The 19,504-nt window shown below is 36.1% G+C and overlaps 1 protein-coding gene across 4 annotated transcripts; it reads left to right on the top strand.

Annotated features, from left to right (window-relative positions):
• Nucleotides 1-5,574: 5,574 nt before the first annotated feature.
• Nucleotides 5,575-15,261, top strand: LOC143446769 (adhesion G protein-coupled receptor L4-like). 4 transcript variants are annotated; one of them, XM_076946559.1, is made up of 20 exons: nt 5,575-5,709; nt 5,885-6,049; nt 6,863-6,961; nt 7,036-7,146; nt 8,327-8,407; nt 8,655-8,759; nt 8,834-8,944; nt 10,124-10,204; nt 10,918-11,021; nt 11,190-11,420; nt 11,509-11,634; nt 11,844-12,065; nt 12,263-12,385; nt 12,468-12,605; nt 12,793-12,902; nt 13,118-13,325; nt 13,936-14,038; nt 14,163-14,320; nt 14,395-14,565; nt 14,663-15,261. In XM_076946559.1, the coding sequence occupies exons 1-20, from the start codon at nt 5,640-5,642 to the stop codon at nt 14,843-14,845; spliced, it is 2,700 nt and encodes an 899-aa protein (XP_076802674.1). In that variant the 5' UTR covers nt 5,575-5,639; the 3' UTR covers nt 14,846-15,261. The 4 variants fall into 4 exon arrangements, with proteins under 4 accessions (XP_076802674.1, XP_076802672.1, XP_076802675.1 ...); XM_076946557.1 differs by having other exon boundaries at nt 11,509-11,694; XM_076946560.1 differs by lacking the exon at nt 5,885-6,049 and having other exon boundaries at nt 5,594-5,709; nt 11,509-11,694.
• The last annotated feature ends 4,243 nt before the right edge of the window (nt 15,262-19,504 follow it).

The raw sequence follows: 19,504 nt of genomic DNA, 5'->3' as shown, positions 1-19,504 counted from the left end.
AAAGAATGTTTTGAATAACATTTTATTTTCATTTGGAAATGTCGTCATGTGTCGTCAATACTAAAAAGCAAATCACAACAAAATAAAATGACAAGTAAAATAATTCGACGTAAACGTGAAAACGATTGTGTCAGTGGTTAATAACAAGTCAAAGTATTATACATAACAATGGCAATTTTTTTAAACCATTGACATCACAAAGCAAGTATTCAAGCAAAAAGCATCGTTAAACATTCAGGTAGAAATATTCTGCCAACGTCAATTCAAAGAAACAAAGTTTGTTTCAGTCGGATATAGAAGATTGACTCAAAACGATTTCATAAAACGAACGAAATGAGAACGTTACATGTCAGTTGTCATAATCGAATAAATGTTGCCTTTATCAATTAAAAGGCTATCAAAAATGAAAAATATTATAGATTATAAAATGTTCCAACAGCAACTTTGCCGTCATTGTCATCTTAAACAGTAATTACTTTTACAAATGAAGCAAACGTTTCAAAGAAAAACGTTTTTGTCGATGAAATGTTGCCGAAATTTATCGGCTGTCATTGATATTTCGCTTTAACTACATAAGCATCGTCAATTATACAATATCATCAGATTTGAATCGTTAAATCATATTACTAATATAGCGACAACATGACGTCACATGGTCAAACACAACACAATTAATAAGCGTTGATGATAACTTAACAATGTTGCTATCGATTTGATTGTCTAAGTTGAATTCGAAGTTGAGTTATTTTACTTTTCAGTCAACTTGTTGCAAGGTTTTCTTCAAAACTCGTCAAAACTGTCTTCGATATTTTGATCAGATGAATTCCAAATGATGGATTCAGTCGATTGTTTGTCATCTTACGATGTTGGTCGATTTTAGAATATTTAGTAGCTATGATTTGGCTGAAATAAAATAATAATAAAAAATTATAACAAATGTGCTAAAATGTTTTATTTACAAAATCTCAATATCGGAAACATTTATTTCAGGTAAGAACACATCGTATAAATTACCTTTGTGTTTGAAAATGCATCTTTTTGCTTCACAACACTTGCAATGACATACCACTTTATGCTTCGTTTGTAGTGACGTTTGGAGCAGGAATACACAAATCTTGTGTCTTCATGATGACGAAGATTTAATGAATCAAGTGATTCCTTCCAAGTAATTATCCGGTAATGTCCTGGAACAACGGATCATCTTGAAAACTAAGCGTTTCTTCATTTTTAGCTTCAGTCCATATCTGTAGCATCTTTAGTCGAGAATGAGAAATCTCTTCACTTTTCCTGATATTTATACAAAGTGGGACAAAGAAAAACAATTGTAGGAAGGTTATATGAGAATCGAAGCCATTGTTAAGATGCTGACCAGGCTTTCCCGATGCTTTCCCACATCTCGAAAGAGCTCACTGCTATCAGTTACTCGACAATACTTAGAAAAGAAGTGGTCGCGTGGTTGAGACAAATCATCGTCACAAACCGATTCAGAGACGCCATGTAAAACTTGTAAAACAAGAAACGTGATATTCTGTTGATTGTGATTTCGCAAACCGACTTCCATTGAAGTGTTCTCACACTTTGAATAACTTTATTGGTATCAATTACACTCACTACTAAGCAATAAAACAGGTGACATGTTTGCTGGTGTTTGATCGACGTATCGATGGATGACGTTGAAGGAAATCTATTATTCTTCTTAGCCTATATATGCATTTTATACAGTTCTTCCATATATACAGTTCAAATAACATTTAACTGTAATCCATGCCTTGGACCAGAAGTGTAACACATACTACCTTCAATTTATAATCACGAGAAAAACATCTTAACCAGCAAGGAAAGCGCTGAAGTTGATAAACTAACAAATGGTTGAAAAGAGCGACAAAACTAAATGACATCATAAAACAATGAACGAATAAAACGTGAAATGTTTCCATACAGTGACAGGATTACTATCCAACACTTACATATGCGTGTTGCAACCAGATGTTGTATAAGTTATTTGTTTATTTGCTCCCTGCTTTTTTCCATAGAATGTCAAAGTGACATATCAAGTTCGTTTTGACTGTCGTCAAATCATTGATGATGATTGTTAATTAATATTATAAAATGATTGCTTAGTTAAGATTACTACACTATATCAGTTGATAAACATTACTTAGCTAATTCAGGAATCGATGCTTCACCAACGTGTACACGACACTACGGCCCGCTAGCGTGTAGTGACGCATTACTTAAGATGAAAGTTGTTGAATATGTTGCGAGAAAAAAACGAAAATTAAAATAAAATTCAAGATATTAAATGCGAGCTTGCTTGGAAAAATTTGTTGGCAAAAAATCTTTTAACAGGTGTAAGAATATGGAGAAAGGGTAATGCTGAAATACCTTAGAATTAGATCGTTTTAGCAGATCAGTAGATAGTGCTAGTAATGGCTGTAGCTGGTGTAATCTCGTTGTGTTGACCGCCGAGTTAGCCGAGTGGATAAACTATCCCCCCATTGGTGGATTTGGGTTCCAATTCTGGATCCCTTCATAACAAACGCTTTTGTTATAATTAACTTGTTTAACTCAACACCAATAATAATAACGGAACAACAATGAGGTCTTTATTTCCTAAGATTTAAGACTGTTTATAACTTTAAGGTTACCATTAATTTTGAAATAAATAATATTATTACTAAATGCATAGACATAATAGACACTTCCAACACAAGCCAAGCCTTGCAAGCAAACTACAGGGTCATTTCGTCCAACAAATCCGAAACAGTGTGAGCCCGAAGCAATAAACATCTTTAGCTAAAGGCATAGCTCGTAGTAACCATGGGACGCACGCAGAAACAATGACAGGATATCATCACACTTTTAAAATTGATTCTTTAGCTTAATCGCGTTAAAGGCGTTGGACATGAACAGGAAGGTGAAATGCAGAAACGCTGCTGTGTATGAGCAGAAAGCTTGCTCCGTGCTGTGACGTAGCCGCACCACATATACAGCCGCACATATAATATCAACGTGAAATAAATTTGTTGTAAAAGTTTAACAAACAAACCCTAAAACAATTTCCTTTGCGTTTAACTTTGCAACAAACGGCGCCAAGGCCTTTTGGTGCACGATTAATCAATAGGTCAGTTGCGGTGCGTCATAGACAATTGACAACTTTGCGCCGCGGCAGGTCACGTTTATTCATAGATAACCGGACTGTTGCTTCCCCGAACAAGTTGCATTGTTTAAGCTGCAACATAAAAGCTAAAAGGAAGAACTGGGAAGCTAGGAGAGGAGACAACGCTTAGTGTAGGTTCATGGTGACAAAATGTAAACAGTGTTATGAAAACAAATTCAAAATATGGTGGCACCTCATTGGTCGATTATATACTTTATTGAGATTATTTGGTTTAGGATACGATTAGAACACGTCTGATATAAGATTCGGAATGAGTTGGCCTGATGCATTGGTACAACCGTCTTATGTAGCACGTGTAAGTAAAAGTGCAAGGGACACCCAGTAACAAATTTAAACAGTCGTGGCTTAGAGGGTCAAATTTAAACTTTGGCCGTTCATCCACAGTATAAATTGTCAACTTATACATAAACGTATTTACGTGCATGGAGTAGACCCTTTGTCTACATAAGATTTATACAAGTAATTCTTACGCCAGGCTAAAGTGGTGAAAGTAGCAGCAAGAAATAAGCAAATTTATGAGTAATTGTTTGTTGCTTTAATTATCATAAATAAATGTTAACAAATTTTTGTATTGTTCGGTCTTTTATCATTCCCTATCTAAATGCATGGTGCCAGGCCGAGCAGAAATGGACCCGGGGACCCTTGCAAATAATTCACTTGCACAATAACGAAATGAGATAAAACCATGAAACCCCGGGAACTTGTTGACAAGTGACATTGTACCCACCGGGGAGCGCCGTTGAGAGCGTGATGTTTGAGCTACCACCAGCTGGCGTATGTTTAAATCAGGGACATCATTAAAACCAATGAAAGGAAAATTTCCCACTCTATCCGTTGATATATAGTTTGCTGACTTCCACTAAGCAATGGTATAGTTATATTGGTCTAAGCGCAACGCACTATACGTAGTGTAAAACGTTTCAAGGGTTCTTCCGTTTACCATATTACATCATTTCCAAACCTGAAAAGGTCGGAAACATATATTACTTTCTTTGATAACCTGGTATGCTCAGCATGTATTTGGTTTGCTCCTGAAGCACGTGTTTAGGTGAAAATCTGGGCCATTTGAAGCGAATAAAAACTATTTGATTCGGCTGGTAAACTCTACAAAATTTGTGTATGAGCAAATAATTGATCAGTTTGTAAACAATTGTATCCGCCCCTATACACATTTGGTCATAATGTTTGTAGGTTTCAATTCACCTAATTATGCAATTCAGAATCGTGCGCACAAATTTATCTAAAACTGACATGTTCATAGATTTGGCCGCCCAGCTACAGTTGCATTGACTGTTGAGTTATATGCAATGACGTAACTTTTTATGCTTGATGTTATGACTTTTTTCGCCAAGTCTGTTTTATATGGGCAAATAATACTGTATATTACCGTTAATATAACCATGTACGCACTACATTAAAAATTCTTAAAAATATGGAAAAGGCTTCAGACGGAATAGCGCGAGTCGTTATTATGTTTCTATGAGGAACCGTCATTTCTGGTTTGTTTTTTGCCAAATATTAGTTGAATCTTGTTCAACACAGCCACGCCTTGTATGTGTGCGGACAGCATTTCTGCGTTGACAATAGTTTCAATTTTGTTTTATAAAATAACAACAATATTGCAACAGCATCGTGACATGCGTGCACAATGTATGCGCTTACACTGTGCGCTGCACCTTTGTGTTTCCCGAAACATCTCGCATGACCTTATCTCGGTTTGAACGTTACAGGAACTCGAATCCATGGATTCGGCTTTTGTTTACTTGACACGTGACCTTTCTGCTACTCAACGTCATGAAAGACGTCATAGCTGGTATCGATCAAAATATCATTTAGAAAGAAGTGAATGCGGAAGTGGAACTATGAGCGAAGTACCAAATAGAAAGTTTTTTTTTAACTTAGATTGACAGCGATTACCGCGATTGCCGCGATTGCCGTCTTCTCACTTTTAAATGCTTAATCGTCTTATTTTCGCCTTCATTTGTTTCATCAACGCAATGTTATGACATCATTGAAAGTTCAGTGTCATGACCAGGAAATGACGTATTAACATAAACTCAAAGACATTTGATAGTAGTGAAAGTGCACAAAAATTGCCCCAGCGCTCTTGAGTCAGTTACAATGCGAGTCATGCGTTGAAATTTTCAATCTAACACAACCGGATATAAACTCATCGAGACAAAAATGACAAACAGGAAACTCGTCTTCTAAATAAGGATGGCAGAGTGCAATGACGGGGATAAGCAGAGTCTGTGTTGGTCTCACGCAGAAATAACAAGCTATCCATTAGGTTCTGTTGTTCATTGATCGTCCTTTTAATTGTCTCTTGCTATATTTTCTACAACTACGACATAATAAGCAAAAATTGCTAAAAAAAGTAAAACAAAACAGATGTTTTTGTTTATGACAGATGTTGACCGATGTGACGTCGGCTGTTTAAAAATTTGATGACAAGATCATGAAAATGAAATTAGTTTATATTCACATCATACTCCTTGCACTGGGCGATGCAATTTTCAACGCAGTAGGTAAGAATGGGGCCGTGTCAAGTTCAACAAAGTATGCAACTTTCTTTGCACTTAGTTGATGTTTTAGAAAGTAGATATGTCTTTATATTTGTGGTTGTAATTGCGCAGTTGTTTGTTGTTCATGATATTGAGTAAAATTATACTTGGTTTTTATAAAAGCAAAGTAATCCTTTAGGTAATTCAACAAACCACAAAAGCGGAAAAGAAGATTATGTTTTAGTGTTGTCCATCATTTTACCCGATTCGAGTAATTGTACGACCCCTTCAAATTGTACATGCCATAACAACCCGTTGGAAGATTTCGAAAACTTTATGAATACATGCCCACCAGAATGTGTTGGTGAGCATGATGTATGACATGATGTTTATAAGATTCTTGAAATTCCACAACTGAATTTGAATCATCTTTTGCGTGTACAAGTGCAACGGAATCTGGTTGATCCATTGTGCCAGGTACTGGCTGATTAACAGCCAGTCACTACAGCCAGTCGCTACAGCCAGTCGCTACAGCCAGTCGCTACAGCCAGATCAAACACTCGACAGATTGCTGTCAACGACTTGTATTTTAAGACGGTATTCACGTAATTATAATAAGGGTAAGACGATAGTTCAAAACGGTCGAACTAGCACAGAACGTGGCCGACCTTCATGCCGTGATGCCATCCATTCCCGCATGTTGCCCCTGGCACCCACGTACACAACAGTTATCGTTATTACAACCAGCGCACTTTGGGCACTTGGGCGGAATTACGTAGTGACTTGGGGGATAGAAACAAAACACGCGAGCAATCGAAGCGCATTTCTACAACTAAGTATTACGATTGTGATTACTGTGAATATTTTTTAACAATAAATCAGGAAATTGATAAAGCAATTATGGAAACTACGTATGTTGAATGTAATTAAAGGTATCGAATATGTACTTTTATTTGTTTTTATATACTAAGCTTATACTATGAACTTTTCTTGAATCTCTACTTTATACTTACTTTAATTTTATTCTATAAATAGTATTTTGTGAGACGGTTATTACCCATTAAAAGCTCATGTTACAGCAGTGAAGCGAAAACAGTAAAACACTAAAATATTCGTGAGACGACTTTCTTTGTCATTTTATCACACCTACGTCATTGCAATGTGATATGAATTGCAGATCTCGTAAACAAATTGAAGGACAATAATTGCTTCGGGAAAGAGATTTGCAAAAAATCATCTGAAAATACTTTTACATGCAATTGCTCTGCAAACAAAGGTAGGCCCACTGGTCTGTGAATACGTAACTTTTGAATGAACTTCACCCAAAAACGGTTGCATTTTGACTTGCAGAAATTGAATTGAAAAGAATCTTTGAATATCTGAAGCTTGGATGCAATTTGACGAATGATGCAAGCGTAACAAAAAATAAAACCGTAACAGCCTACCAAAAGAACAACACAGGTACGTACAGCAGATCACGGGTTTGTTGTAATGTTAAAACATATGTTTTGTATTTATTCTGTTTTCTGTCAGTTTTTCTAAGACATAAGCAATGAGCACACATACTTGAAATGAATATACTGTAGAGTTAGCACAGACTGTTAGACGAAAATTAGGCACATACAGAACAGCATACGGTGATAGACTTGTAGGATTTATTTTTATCTTTCAACAGCCAGTAGCATAAAGAGATCCTCATTGACAGTGTATTGTTTATTAATTAATTTCTAAAACTATAAAAACAAGAATTATTTGAACTTCTATAATGGATAAATTTCACTGAAAGCACGAATTGCGTAAACACAATTTTTCTTACTTGGGTCGAATTGTCCCGACATCAGTTTATGAAATGATTTTAAAATCTAGCTGAGTCATCAAGTCAGGAAACGGATTACGATGCGAGTCATCTTGTGGTCTTGCCGAAACTTCTTCCTCCAACGAATGTTTGTAAAATAATCCTTCCTTGCCCTTGCTATGTTAACTTTGATAACCTCACAAGTTCAAATCTAGAAAATAATTGCTTCGGCAAGATGACATAAAGTTTGAAAATAATTTGGTACCCCGTGCACAGCTGCACAGTTATGATGCCCAGTCTGATAGTTTTTAGTCAGCTCGGTAATCGAGTGGTTCGAGGGCTGGCGTCGCAATAAATGCGGCTCGTGTTCCGTGTTCGATACTTGCACAAACCCTTGTTCGGTATAAACGGGCTCGACCGATGAGCAATCATCGCCAGGTTTAAGTCGTGCAAACACTTTCCTCAGTCCGAGGATAAAGATTTGCGAGACAAGACCATGTCACGTGTAGACAGAAATATTTTTTCCAAAAATTTTGGAAATTCTTTTCCATTTATCTTTGTTAGTATCCTTTGCATAATGGTAAAACGTCTTTGTTTGCAAAACAATCAACAGCAGTTTAACGTGCAACTGCTCCACCTTACGGAAAGGTACAGGTTTTGTTAACGTTAATTTACGTGTTTCAGCAGCAATGAAAGTAACCAAATTTGTTTTGCACTAATACTTGAAATTCCGGTATCTTAGTAACAAGTCCAGGTTAAGCCGAGAAACAATTTACAAAATTGGGAAGAAAAAAATTGATGTTTGCATTGATATGACACACATCGTTTGTTTATTTTTATCAATAGAAAAAGGCATTGAAGCAAACAACACACCAGCACCAACCATACCAGGCTGGACTGGAAACAATACTTGGACGTCTAGACCAGGTGGAGATGTTAGAAGTAGCTTATATACGTCACTTTGGTGCAAAAACTGTATTTGGCCGCCGTTCAAATTTAACCATCACAATGTTGGGGCCATATAAATCATGTTACAGCAGTGAAACAAAAACAGTAAAACACTAAAATATTCGTGACACGAATTAAATTTTTACAAAATAGTCAGTCACAGCTAACATGACTTTCTTTGTCATTTTATCACACCTACGTCATTGCAATGTGATATGAATTGCAGATCCCGTACTTAAATTGAAGAACAATAATTGCTCCGGGAAAGAGATTTGCGAAGAATCATCTGAAAATACTTTTACATGCAATTGCTCCGCATCATCAAACAAAGGTAGGCCCACTGGTTTGTGAATACGTAACTTTTGAATGAACTTCACCCGAAGACAGTTGAATTTTGACTTGCAGAAATTGAATTGAAAAAAATCTGTGAATATATGAAGCTTGGATGCAATTTGACGAATGATGCAAGCGTAACAAAAAATAAAACCGTAACAGCCTACCAAAAGAACAACACAGGTACGTACAGCAGATCACGGGTTTGTTGTAATGTTAAAACATATGTTTTGTATTTATGCTGTTTTCTGTCAGTTTTTCTAAGACATAAGCAATAAGCACACATACTTGAAATGAATATACTGTAGAGTTAGTACAGACTGTTAGACGAAAATTAGGCACATACAGAACAGCGTACGATGATAGACTTGTAGGATTTATTTTTATCTTTCAACAGCCAGTAGCATAAAGAGATCCTCATTGACAGTGTATTGTTTGTTAATTAATTTCTAAAACTATAAAAACAAGAATTATTTGAACTTCTATAATGGATAAATTTCACTGAAAGCACGAATTGCGTAAACACAATTTTTCTTACTTGGGTCGAATTGTCCCGACATCAGTTTATGAAATGATTTTAAAATCTAGCTGAGTCATCAAGTCAGGAAACGGATTACGATGCGAGTCATCTTGTGGTCTTGCCGAAACTTCTTCCTCCAACGAATGTTTGTAAAATAATCCTTCCTTGCCCTTGCTATGTTAACTTTGATAACCTCACAAGTTCAAATCTAGAAAATAATTGCTTCGGCAAGATGACATAAAGTTTGAAAATAATTTGGTACCCCGTGCACAGCTGCACAGTTATGATGCCCAGTCTGATAGTTTTTAGTCAGCTCGGTAATCGAGTGGTTCGAGGGCTGGCGTCGCAATAAATGCGGCTCGTGTTCCGTATTCGATACTTGCACAAACCCTTGTTCGGTATAAACGGGCTCGAGCGATGAGCAATCATCGCCAGGTTTAAGTGGTACAAACACTTTCCTCAGTCCGAGGATAAAGATTTGCGAGACAAGACCATGTCGCGTGTAGACAGAAATATTTTTTCCAAAAATTTTGGAAATTCTTTTCCATTTATCTTTGTTAGTATCCTTTGCATAATGGTAAAACGTCTTTGTTTGCAAAACAATCAACAGCAGTTTAACGTGCAACTGCTCCACCTTACGGAAAGGTACAGGTTTTGTTAACGTTAATTTACGTGTTTCAGCAGCAATGAAAGTAACCAAATTTGTTTTGCACTAATACTTGAAATTCCGGTATCTAGTAACAAGTCCAGGTTAAGCCGAGAAACAATTTACAAAATTGGGAAGAAAAAAAGTGATATTTGCACCAAGATGACACACATCGTTTGTTTATTTTTATCAATAGAAAAAAGCATTGAAGCAAACAACACACCAGCGCCAACCATACCAGGCTGGACTGGAAACAATACTTGGACGTCTAGACCAGGTGGACATGTTAGAAGTAGCTTATACGTCACTTTGGTGCAAAAACTGTATTTGGCCGCCGTTCAAATTTAACCATCACAATGTTGGGGCCATATAAATCAAAGCAAAGTACGGGTTGTGATGTCGAGTTTTTGGAATGAACCCTATCAGTGTGGTAAATGAAAGTCGAAACACGTTATTTTGATTTAGGACACTTTAAATTATTTGTGAACGATCACAGCTAGTTAATGCTTTTGTCAAGTTCAACAAACAACCAACTTCGCAAATTGCAATTAAAATTTTCGCAAAGAGCTGGCACCTAACCCAATACTGTAATGCTGCAGCATTAGCAATTTGTAAATGACTAAACGCTAACGTCTGAATCTGACGCAAAAAATGCGTCATACGTCATATACGTTTGTAACCGGCCAAGAGAAATTGTAGTAAACAAATACATTTACAGATACAGGTATATCTATTACCTTACATACATTTGTAAATTCATTTATATGCAAATTATACATTTTTTGTTACAAACAAATATAACATGTATTTCACGTAAAACCACACACGTTTTGAAACTTGAGTTCCACTAGAAATATATATGCGCTTGAAATAATTTTATTAACGTAACATTTGCATTGAATTGTGCTTTTAAATTCGGTTGGATTTGTAGCACTGAATATAAGCATATAAATAAAACCTTTTGTTGCTAAGAGTTATTTTGATTTGTAGAAATTACGAGATCTACTATCTTTTTTGGTAAAGCTTCAACAAATGTTGGGACAGTTAAATCTTCTACGTCTGACAATCATGAAGGCAATATGGATGATCACTTGGTTGTATACAAATTTGGATTTAATTCATTTTCCTGAAATATGTTTGAGATATTTTGCGTAACCCTTGTTCAAATTTCCCGCATCCTTGTACGCTTCTTGGAAACCTTTCGGATAAGGTCGTGCAGTATTTTGCAAACTTCAGTGCTAAATTTGATCTGTGTTTTACAGGCATTGCAGGCATTACAGGCATTACAGGCATTACAGGCATTACAGGCATTACAGGCATTACAGGCATTACAGGAATTACAGACTACAGACTCTCAAAAAAAATTTATGGCTGCTATCGCTCATTTGGAAGAAATGACCCGCAATACAAGTTCACTATCTAAGCAGGATATTCATCAGATCCTGGAACTTCTCGGAATCGTCACAAAGAAGGTCAAAGACGGGTCATTAAAGGTCAGGAACTCAGTGGCTGACGCAAATTGAATGAATAGGACATGGGTTAAGTCGTTATCTTGTTCTAAAAGTGCATTTCTATTTACAGATAAACGATCAATCGTTGTTTACAAACCTAGCAAAAATCGCGTCGTCAGTGGTCAGTAGAGATCGGAAGATGAATTGGTCCGGAGGAGAAATACTCACCAAGATTCTTCCTACTCTGGCGCTTCATGTGAGTCTTGAAGGAAACAAGAAAAATTTTTCCCTGGAAACTTCAAATTTTCTGCTTTATGTGAGACAACTTATTGTATAAAGTGTATATATAAGCCGTGTTACTTATTACTCCATCTTCTATACAATTTTTGTCAGACTTGAAAAATAGATCTTCCATTTTAAGTGATGATCTGTTGCGACATTATGTCTTTCTTTAAAATGCTTCAGGTGGAAGATCTCGCCGAGTCTGAATCCAATGATTTTCAATTTTCCCCCCAACTCAATGACACCGTTGCCATGACCACAATCACACCGTTTCATGTGGTGATTCCCCCACCTCTGGTGACGAGGGTGAGGAATTCGTCATCGGAGAATGCCATGAACGGAAGAATTTCCTTCATCATCTATAAGGACGACTTTCTCTTCCCCAGCAATGATAACGTCACTGAAGTATGACGTCATTGCATAGAAATATACTAAACTTTGTTTTAATAAAACTAATCAAGTATAGCCTATACTTAAGCGCAAAGTGACAACGTTGTCAACTGACAACAGAAAATAAACTTTCATAAATTAAAGCTTGAACATAAGTTAAACCTTTACCTTTTATGATGATTTATCATCACGAAGTTGATTTGTTTTGTCAGGTGTTGTCTATTGATGTCGGAGTCAACGTTTTATCTGACGCTCTTAACGAACCAATCAAAATCGAACACGTAACCATTCGAGTAAGGAACGGTACATCTCCAAAACCAGGGAATAAACTTATGGTGAGATTATTAGGAAGTAATTTGAACATTTTGTAATAAACCAGGCACATATACACCCAACACAGATCTCTTGAATGTTTAGGATGTGCGGACGACCTTGGAATGCGTGTTTTGGGACTTCAATACAAGCCGATGGTCCACGGAGGGATGTAGTTTGAACCAAACAGCCCACCCGCCTGTCTGCCTATGCACCCATCTCACAAACTTTGCACTTTTAATTGTAGGTACTGCTAGGAACACATTTGTACCATGCACAAACCTAATACCGTTATATAAAGTGCCGTGTTCAATGGTTGAGTTGGTGTTGTGTAGTAGCAGCTATAACAGTAGGAAGTTATTGTGTAGCAGCTAGAACAGTAGGAAGTCAATCCTGCTATAACAGCTTTTTATTGTTTATAATGACGCAGAAATCTGAAGATGTTCCTGCAAACCGCGAGCTGGGCATCGTTAGTGACGTCGGATGCATTCTATCGATAATCTGCCTCATCGTCACAATAATCCTCATCAGCGTTAACAGGTGAATGATATCATTAATCAAATTTAAGTTTGGTTTAAGTTGAAAATGAGTTTAAATTGTGCAAAAAAATTCCTCAGTCCAAGGATAAGTGATACCATGACATAGGCTTATCATACACCTATAAAGTATATGTTAAAATATGAATAGTTTTATGTCGTGTGTATTTATCATATCTATACTGTTTTTAACAGACTATTTTTATTTCTTTCTACAAGGGATTCAAGAAAATACAGAGCAAGCAAGATTCTCCTTCACATTTATTCCAACTTGTGCGTCTCTTACCTGGTATTTATTTCGGGGGTTTCCCGCATCGACAACGCGGTCGGTTGTGTGGTGGTGACTGCATTCCTGCATTACTTTTGGTTGGTCACGTGGTGCTGGATGGCGATTTACAGCTTCGAAATGTACGCGGCGCTTGTGAAGGTAAAACTTCTGTTGCAACGCATTACACTTAACCGCTTAAACTGTTAGCCTGGCAGAACCATTTTAACGACAAATCCACTTACGCACGTGGCATTAGACATAAATTGCCATCGTGTCCGCTGCACAGACATGATAACCTGGTTTCAGTGTTACTAATTACTAACTATATTAGTATCCATAACTTTGTCGAGGGCTAAGCACAAGCAAATGAATATTCGAAGTGCTGTTAGCTTTATAGTCACTTGTCGCCACTCGGCGACGCACCAGTGCTACCAAGTTTGCATTGTGACATCATAGCTACCAAATATTATCTTCTGTTGCCCTTCATTTATGAACTGCAGCTTGGCTAAACTTTTTTATATATGGCGACTATAGCTCTTAAATCGGCGTAGGTGTCGAGCAACTGTACGCCTAAACATTAGACTTAGGGCACTTAAAACTGAAGGGTCAGTCGCCCTACTCCCCGTAGATATTCACTGGCAACGCAAGTAACACTGTTCTTAATTATAACATAATGTATAAGGCATTAGCGGTTTATTTTTGAAAAAATAGTCGCCAAAAATATTAGATATCATTTTTGAGGAAGAGTTGAGTTAAACCTTGTCCGCAGGTGTTCGGGAAGTACAGGTCGGGCTTTATGGTCAAAGCAAGCGCCTTCAGTTACATCGTACCTGCCTTTGCTGTCGCTGTTACTGCAGGAGTAGCCGTCGGAAGTAAGTCACACTTCCCTAACTATAAGCCAGTGTTTAGAGTAAAGTTGTTCTTCTGAATTTTATGATGAAGTGTTGCTCTTTTAAAATATCTTGAAAAATCTTTGAAACCAAATTTAATGATCAGGTGACTCATCTTTTGATTCCTACCGATCTAGTCACGTGTGTTGGTTGAAAGGTCATGCCCTCCACTGGGGTTTTCTGCTGCCGGTCGGATTAATTCTTCTTTATAATCTCTTTGTTTTCTGCCGAGTGACGTGTGAACTACAGAAACCAAATTTGAAGGTAAGTCAAAGAGTTTTCACCCTAAAAAGTCTCCTGAAATGTGTGATGGAAAGTAAATTCTGACTTTTTCTAAGGCGGAAAACGTTTACTTAAGACGAACTACGTCACAATCACTGACAATGGCTGTAAGCATGACCTTGACAATGGGAATCACCTGGATCTTCGGGTATATGATTCTCTTTGTAACCAGTGAAGTTGCAATGACAGCGATCAGTTGGATATTTGCCATCATCAACACTTTTCAGGTAGAATATGTTAATGAAGTTGATTTGATAAAATGATTTTCCGCTTCTAAAATATGTGGATGACAATAATGCAATTCGATCGTGTTTACTATTTCAGGGCTTGTTCGTTTGTGTTCTGGCAATTTTACGCAATTCAGACGCGAAACGACTTGTTCTGAATTCATTTAGCAAGTCTTCAAGCAGTTCAAGTGAACATAAGTCTGTGCAAAATACGCACCGTATTAACTTGGTCAACCTTAATTCAAGTGTTGTCAACGGCTTGGAACCAAACAATACTTAACAAACGAAGTTTTGTTACATGATAATACATTTAACTTACATGACAGACTAGTCCTATAGTATGGAGCGCGACTACTTGATGCCATGACTCATGATGTGAACTGCCAGGTGACGTGGCTTCCCTCCAGCAATAGGAACAAATTCAATTTGCACAGAACCATATATATGGATAATACATTCTGTATATGGCTCTTTTGTTGTTTAGAAACTAACCACTAACCCTAATCCTAACTATAACTCTAACCATAGATATGTATAATACATTCTGTATATGGCTGTTTTGTCGTATAGACACGTTATTTTTACATAGTAAGCATTGTTACATTTACATTTTTACATTATATTTACATTATGTTGTTGTGATAAAGTTAAAGCTGGATTTCAAGCTGAACTTGAAAAAACAACTCTAAAGGCATTTTTTATTTGTCAAAGTGAACAATCGTCATACTTAGTCACATGTAAGTGAGGACAAATGTACACGTCATCAACACCTTTTGTTGCAACAAAAAACATGACAGGCGATTTTATGATGAACTTGTCAATGTAAACGTGAAAACACTTACATCGTTGAATGCTACAGAACAGAATAAAAGTTACAGTCTGAAATGGTAGCAAGTATATAAACCATTTACGTCATGATATAATGTAATATACATGTTAAATACCCAGGTAAAAATATTTTACCAACATCACTGTATAGAAGCATAAGTTTGGTTCGGTCAAATATTCAATTATTATTCAAACAAATGTTTTTCGTTGTATGTTAATAAATAAAATCAGAACATTATAAAACTTTGGTCACAATAAAATTAACAGTGCGACATTACATTTTTTAATGAAAAAAATCGTCATATGTAGAAAAGCATAAAAGATATGACGTAATTAGATAGCAAATTGTTGCAGAGTCATGGAGGTAACTTCACTTTGATGCGAAAAAAACGTCTCAATTTACAACGCATTGGTCGGTAAAATAATTGCAGGAAAGTTTTGTGATCGAAAGAATTGAATTCGTTTTTGCAAGGGGAGCGTCGTCAAGTATATGTTATCTTATCACCAACTCTAAGTGGTGACGTCATGTGACTTAATGACGACAAAACGTCACATAATAAGACAATATAAACGAAATTTGATAAAAATTATAAATGTTATCAACAAGTTGGTTGTCAGGTTTTTGACAACGCAACAAAACTTTGCAAACTTGTCTTTAAAAAGTGTTGTCAGTTTCCTAATCAGATAAATTCTAATTGATACAAAAAGCTGATTATTATTTCTCATTTTCCATATTGATCAATTTTGAAATTCTTCGTCTTTATGAGTTCACTGGAATAGATCAGTTAAGTTTATTGATTGTTGCCAAAACTCAACACTTTAGAATCAAAGCGCAAGGATAATTTGGGGTATTATATAAACTCGCAATATCAATTACCTTTCTACTTTGGAGAATATCAAGATATAGTTTAACTCTTCTAATGACGTCACTTCATGATTATTTGCTTGTAGTGACGTTCAATATAGAAATACACAAATCTTGTGTCTTCATGATGACGAAGATTGAATGAATCAAGTGATTTCTTCCAAATGATTATCCAGTAATGTCCTGGAACAACGGATCATCTTGAAAACTAAGCGCTTCTTCATTTTTGAGCTTCAGTTCATATCTGTAACATCTTCAGTTGAGAATGAGAAATCTCTTCACTTTTCCTGATATTTATACAAAGTGGGACAAAAGAAAAACAAATGTAGGAAGGTTATATGAGAATCGAAGCCATTGTTAAGATGCTGACCAGGTTTTCCCGATGCTTTCCCACATCTCGAAAGAGCTCACTGCTATCAGTTAATTGGTCTTAGATTTAGAATGATTTTATTGATATCAATTACACTCACTTTTAAGCAATGAGATGTATGACGTGTTTGCTGCTGGTTTATTTGTGCTGCTGATGTATGACAATTCAATTACATTCCAGTTATTTTATTACGTGACCGACAGTTTCCATTAAGCAACGTTTTTGAAACATGATCTTGCAATTATTTTCCTTTTATATTTATTGCGGTAATTATAAATCGCTTGATATATTGTGAGTTCCTATTATGACACTTATTACGAACCAGTTTGTAAGAGTTTACTGAAAACTGCAATAATAAAACATGACATGTGTAGCTGGTGCTTGAATGCCGTTCATGTAGCTGGGAAAGCATTTAATGGTAACGAAATATTGCACAATATGGCCGTTAAATCAGACAGTAAAATGCAAATCAACATAACAACAACCATATGTGAAGTCACATATGTCGAGTAACTGATACCAATGAGCTCTTTCGAGATGTGGGAAAGCATCGGAAAGCCTGGTCAGCATCTTAACAATGGCTTCGATTCTCATATAACCTTCCTACATTTGTTTTTCTTTTGTCCCACTTTGTATAAATATCAGGAAAAGTGAAAAGATTTCTCATTATCGACTGAAGATGTTACAGATATGAACTGAAGCTCAAAAATGAAAAAACGCTTAGTTTTCAAGATGATCCGTTGTTCCAGGACATTACTGGATAATCACTTGGAAGGAATCACTTGGAAGGAATCACTTGATTCATTAAATCTTCGTCATCATGAAGACACAAGATTTGTGTATTTCTGTATTGAACGTCATTACAAGCAAATAATCATGAAGTGACGTCATTAGAAGGGTTGTTCAGTGCCAAGATGCACTCTAAAGCAGTGGTTCCCAACCTTTTTTGCTGCTCGTACCCCTTTGTCAGGTGAGAGCATTCTTCGTACCCCTAAAAAAATTCTGATGGAATTTTTCATATATATATTGCTCTGTGACCCAAGGATCTTCGTACCCCGATGTTTAATGACGATGACGTGACTATGTTCGATCTCGTACCCCCAGTTGGGAACCGCTGCTCTAAAGGAAACAGGTGTTTTCACTTGGAGTTTGTTTTTGAGAAAACAAATTGTCAAGCGATTTAAATCGAAAATCATCAACGCTTCAGCATGTCTCGGTGGTTGTTTAAACTGTTATGACTTTATTTCAGTCAAGTCGCGGCCATAGTAGCACCAGCGTTGCCCAACATCGAAATATAAAAATTGTTTCAATTAATTTACCATTTGGAGTTTATTTGCAATTTTTGACAACCAACCTGTTGGTATCATTTTAAAACTTTCATCGACCTTTCTCAATCTAACTTTATGTGTTGAACCAGGAGATATAAAAATGAATTAACGATTCGTTATTATGATTTATCATAACGTACAGTTTTTGACGATAATATGATATACTTGATGATATGCGTAGCCTTGACGACGCTTTTCTGGTTAAAACAAATTACTTTAAATGACAGCAGAAATTCTCTGCAATTATTGCATTGACAAAGGCGTTTGTATTTGAAACGTTTATAATGATTATAAATTATATCAAACTAGATCTTAGCTTTGATGCTGACAAGGCTAGCTTCTTGCTTTCAAAGCACTTTATTTTTCTTACTTTTTCATAAATAACGACTTTATTTCTTTAAAAAATGGAATAATTAGGCTATTTCATTATGACGACAGATCATTCTGGATTCATTTCATTTTTCGATAAGATTTTGTGCAAACATTTTGGAAGCGACTGAAGCAAACTTATGCTTTTATATGTTGATGTTGGTAGAATAATTCTATTAGAATATGAACAGATTTTTTACACTTTCTTTTTGACTTTAATGGCTCGTAATTATTGCCATTTCACGTTTTTCCAACATGATTTTTTAATGATTTATCTCTTTATTTAGGCTTCATGGTATTAAATATTTTAACGCTTATTTTATTTTTATGCTTTTGACGATATAATACATGGTTGTTATACAAGTTTTTGACGTCACATTTATGTGTCTTATGGTTGCATTTAAGACTGTGAAAATAAAAACAAAATTAATGAACTATTTGGTGTCTGTAAGCTCCATTCCTACGCCCACGAACATTTAATCAATTATTAAGTGGAGTTACTTTGCTTAAAGCGGACGCCACGTTTGTGCATTAGGCAGCACAATGAACCAGGATTTATTATCATTGGGGCAGTATTTCTTATTTTCCCCATTCTGTAAATAAGTGCGCGGTCATGTTACATCAGTAAAATTTGTAAATAATAGAATACTAAATACTTGTCCGAGAATACTAAAAACCACTTTAATGCCTAAATTTCTAGTGTGTAAAATTTTGCTATCTTACTTACTCTTTGTCAGCACCAAGTGGTCAAATGTGTTACATCGTGCAATGCAGCTCTGTAGTTCATTGCTGCTGGATTGCAGTGCGCCGTGCTTTGCTTATCATAATTATTAGCACGTCATTAGCTTTCGACAAAGTCATGCAACCATTAAGGAATACTCTAGAATGATTTTATAGAAAAAAGCTAATATAATTACGTAATAACAGTCTCGTTTCGGTGCTTGCTTCATTCCTATGTGCCATTCAGTGTGGGCATTCATTGAAGTTCGGTCGTTTGCCATTTATAAGGTAGCCTATATTGTGTTAAATATATTAGGCCTATATTACTCTGCCATTATTACGATGTATTGTTAGCTAATAATCATGAGATCAATTATAAGACTTGGACGTTAGTTTGACCAACACCCCTTTACTCTTTAGTCAGCATAAATCACAACCGTTTGAAAATGTTCTAGCAAC

The sequence above is a fragment of the Clavelina lepadiformis genome, chromosome 2 (genome assembly GCF_947623445.1).
Source record: "Clavelina lepadiformis chromosome 2, kaClaLepa1.1, whole genome shotgun sequence".
NCBI lineage: Eukaryota > Metazoa > Chordata > Ascidiacea > Aplousobranchia > Clavelinidae > Clavelina > Clavelina lepadiformis.
The sequence above is the reverse complement of the archived record's forward strand: the minus strand, read 5'-3'. Positions and strand labels throughout refer to the sequence as shown.

What these genes read in the sequence shown, in the direction of transcription:
- LOC143446769 (XM_076946557.1), top strand. Translation starts at nt 5,640, where the DNA reads ATGAAAATGAAATTAGTTTATATTCACATCATACTCCTTGCACTGGGC. An exon ending in CTCCGCATCATCAAACAAAG is followed by an intron (nt 8,760 to 8,833) that starts GTAGGCCCACTG and finishes TTTGACTTGCAG; the next exon opens with AAATTGAATTGAAAAAAATC. An exon ending in TGTACGCGGCGCTTGTGAAG is followed by an intron (nt 13,326 to 13,935) that starts GTAAAACTTCTG and finishes CCTTGTCCGCAG; the next exon opens with GTGTTCGGGAAGTACAGGTC.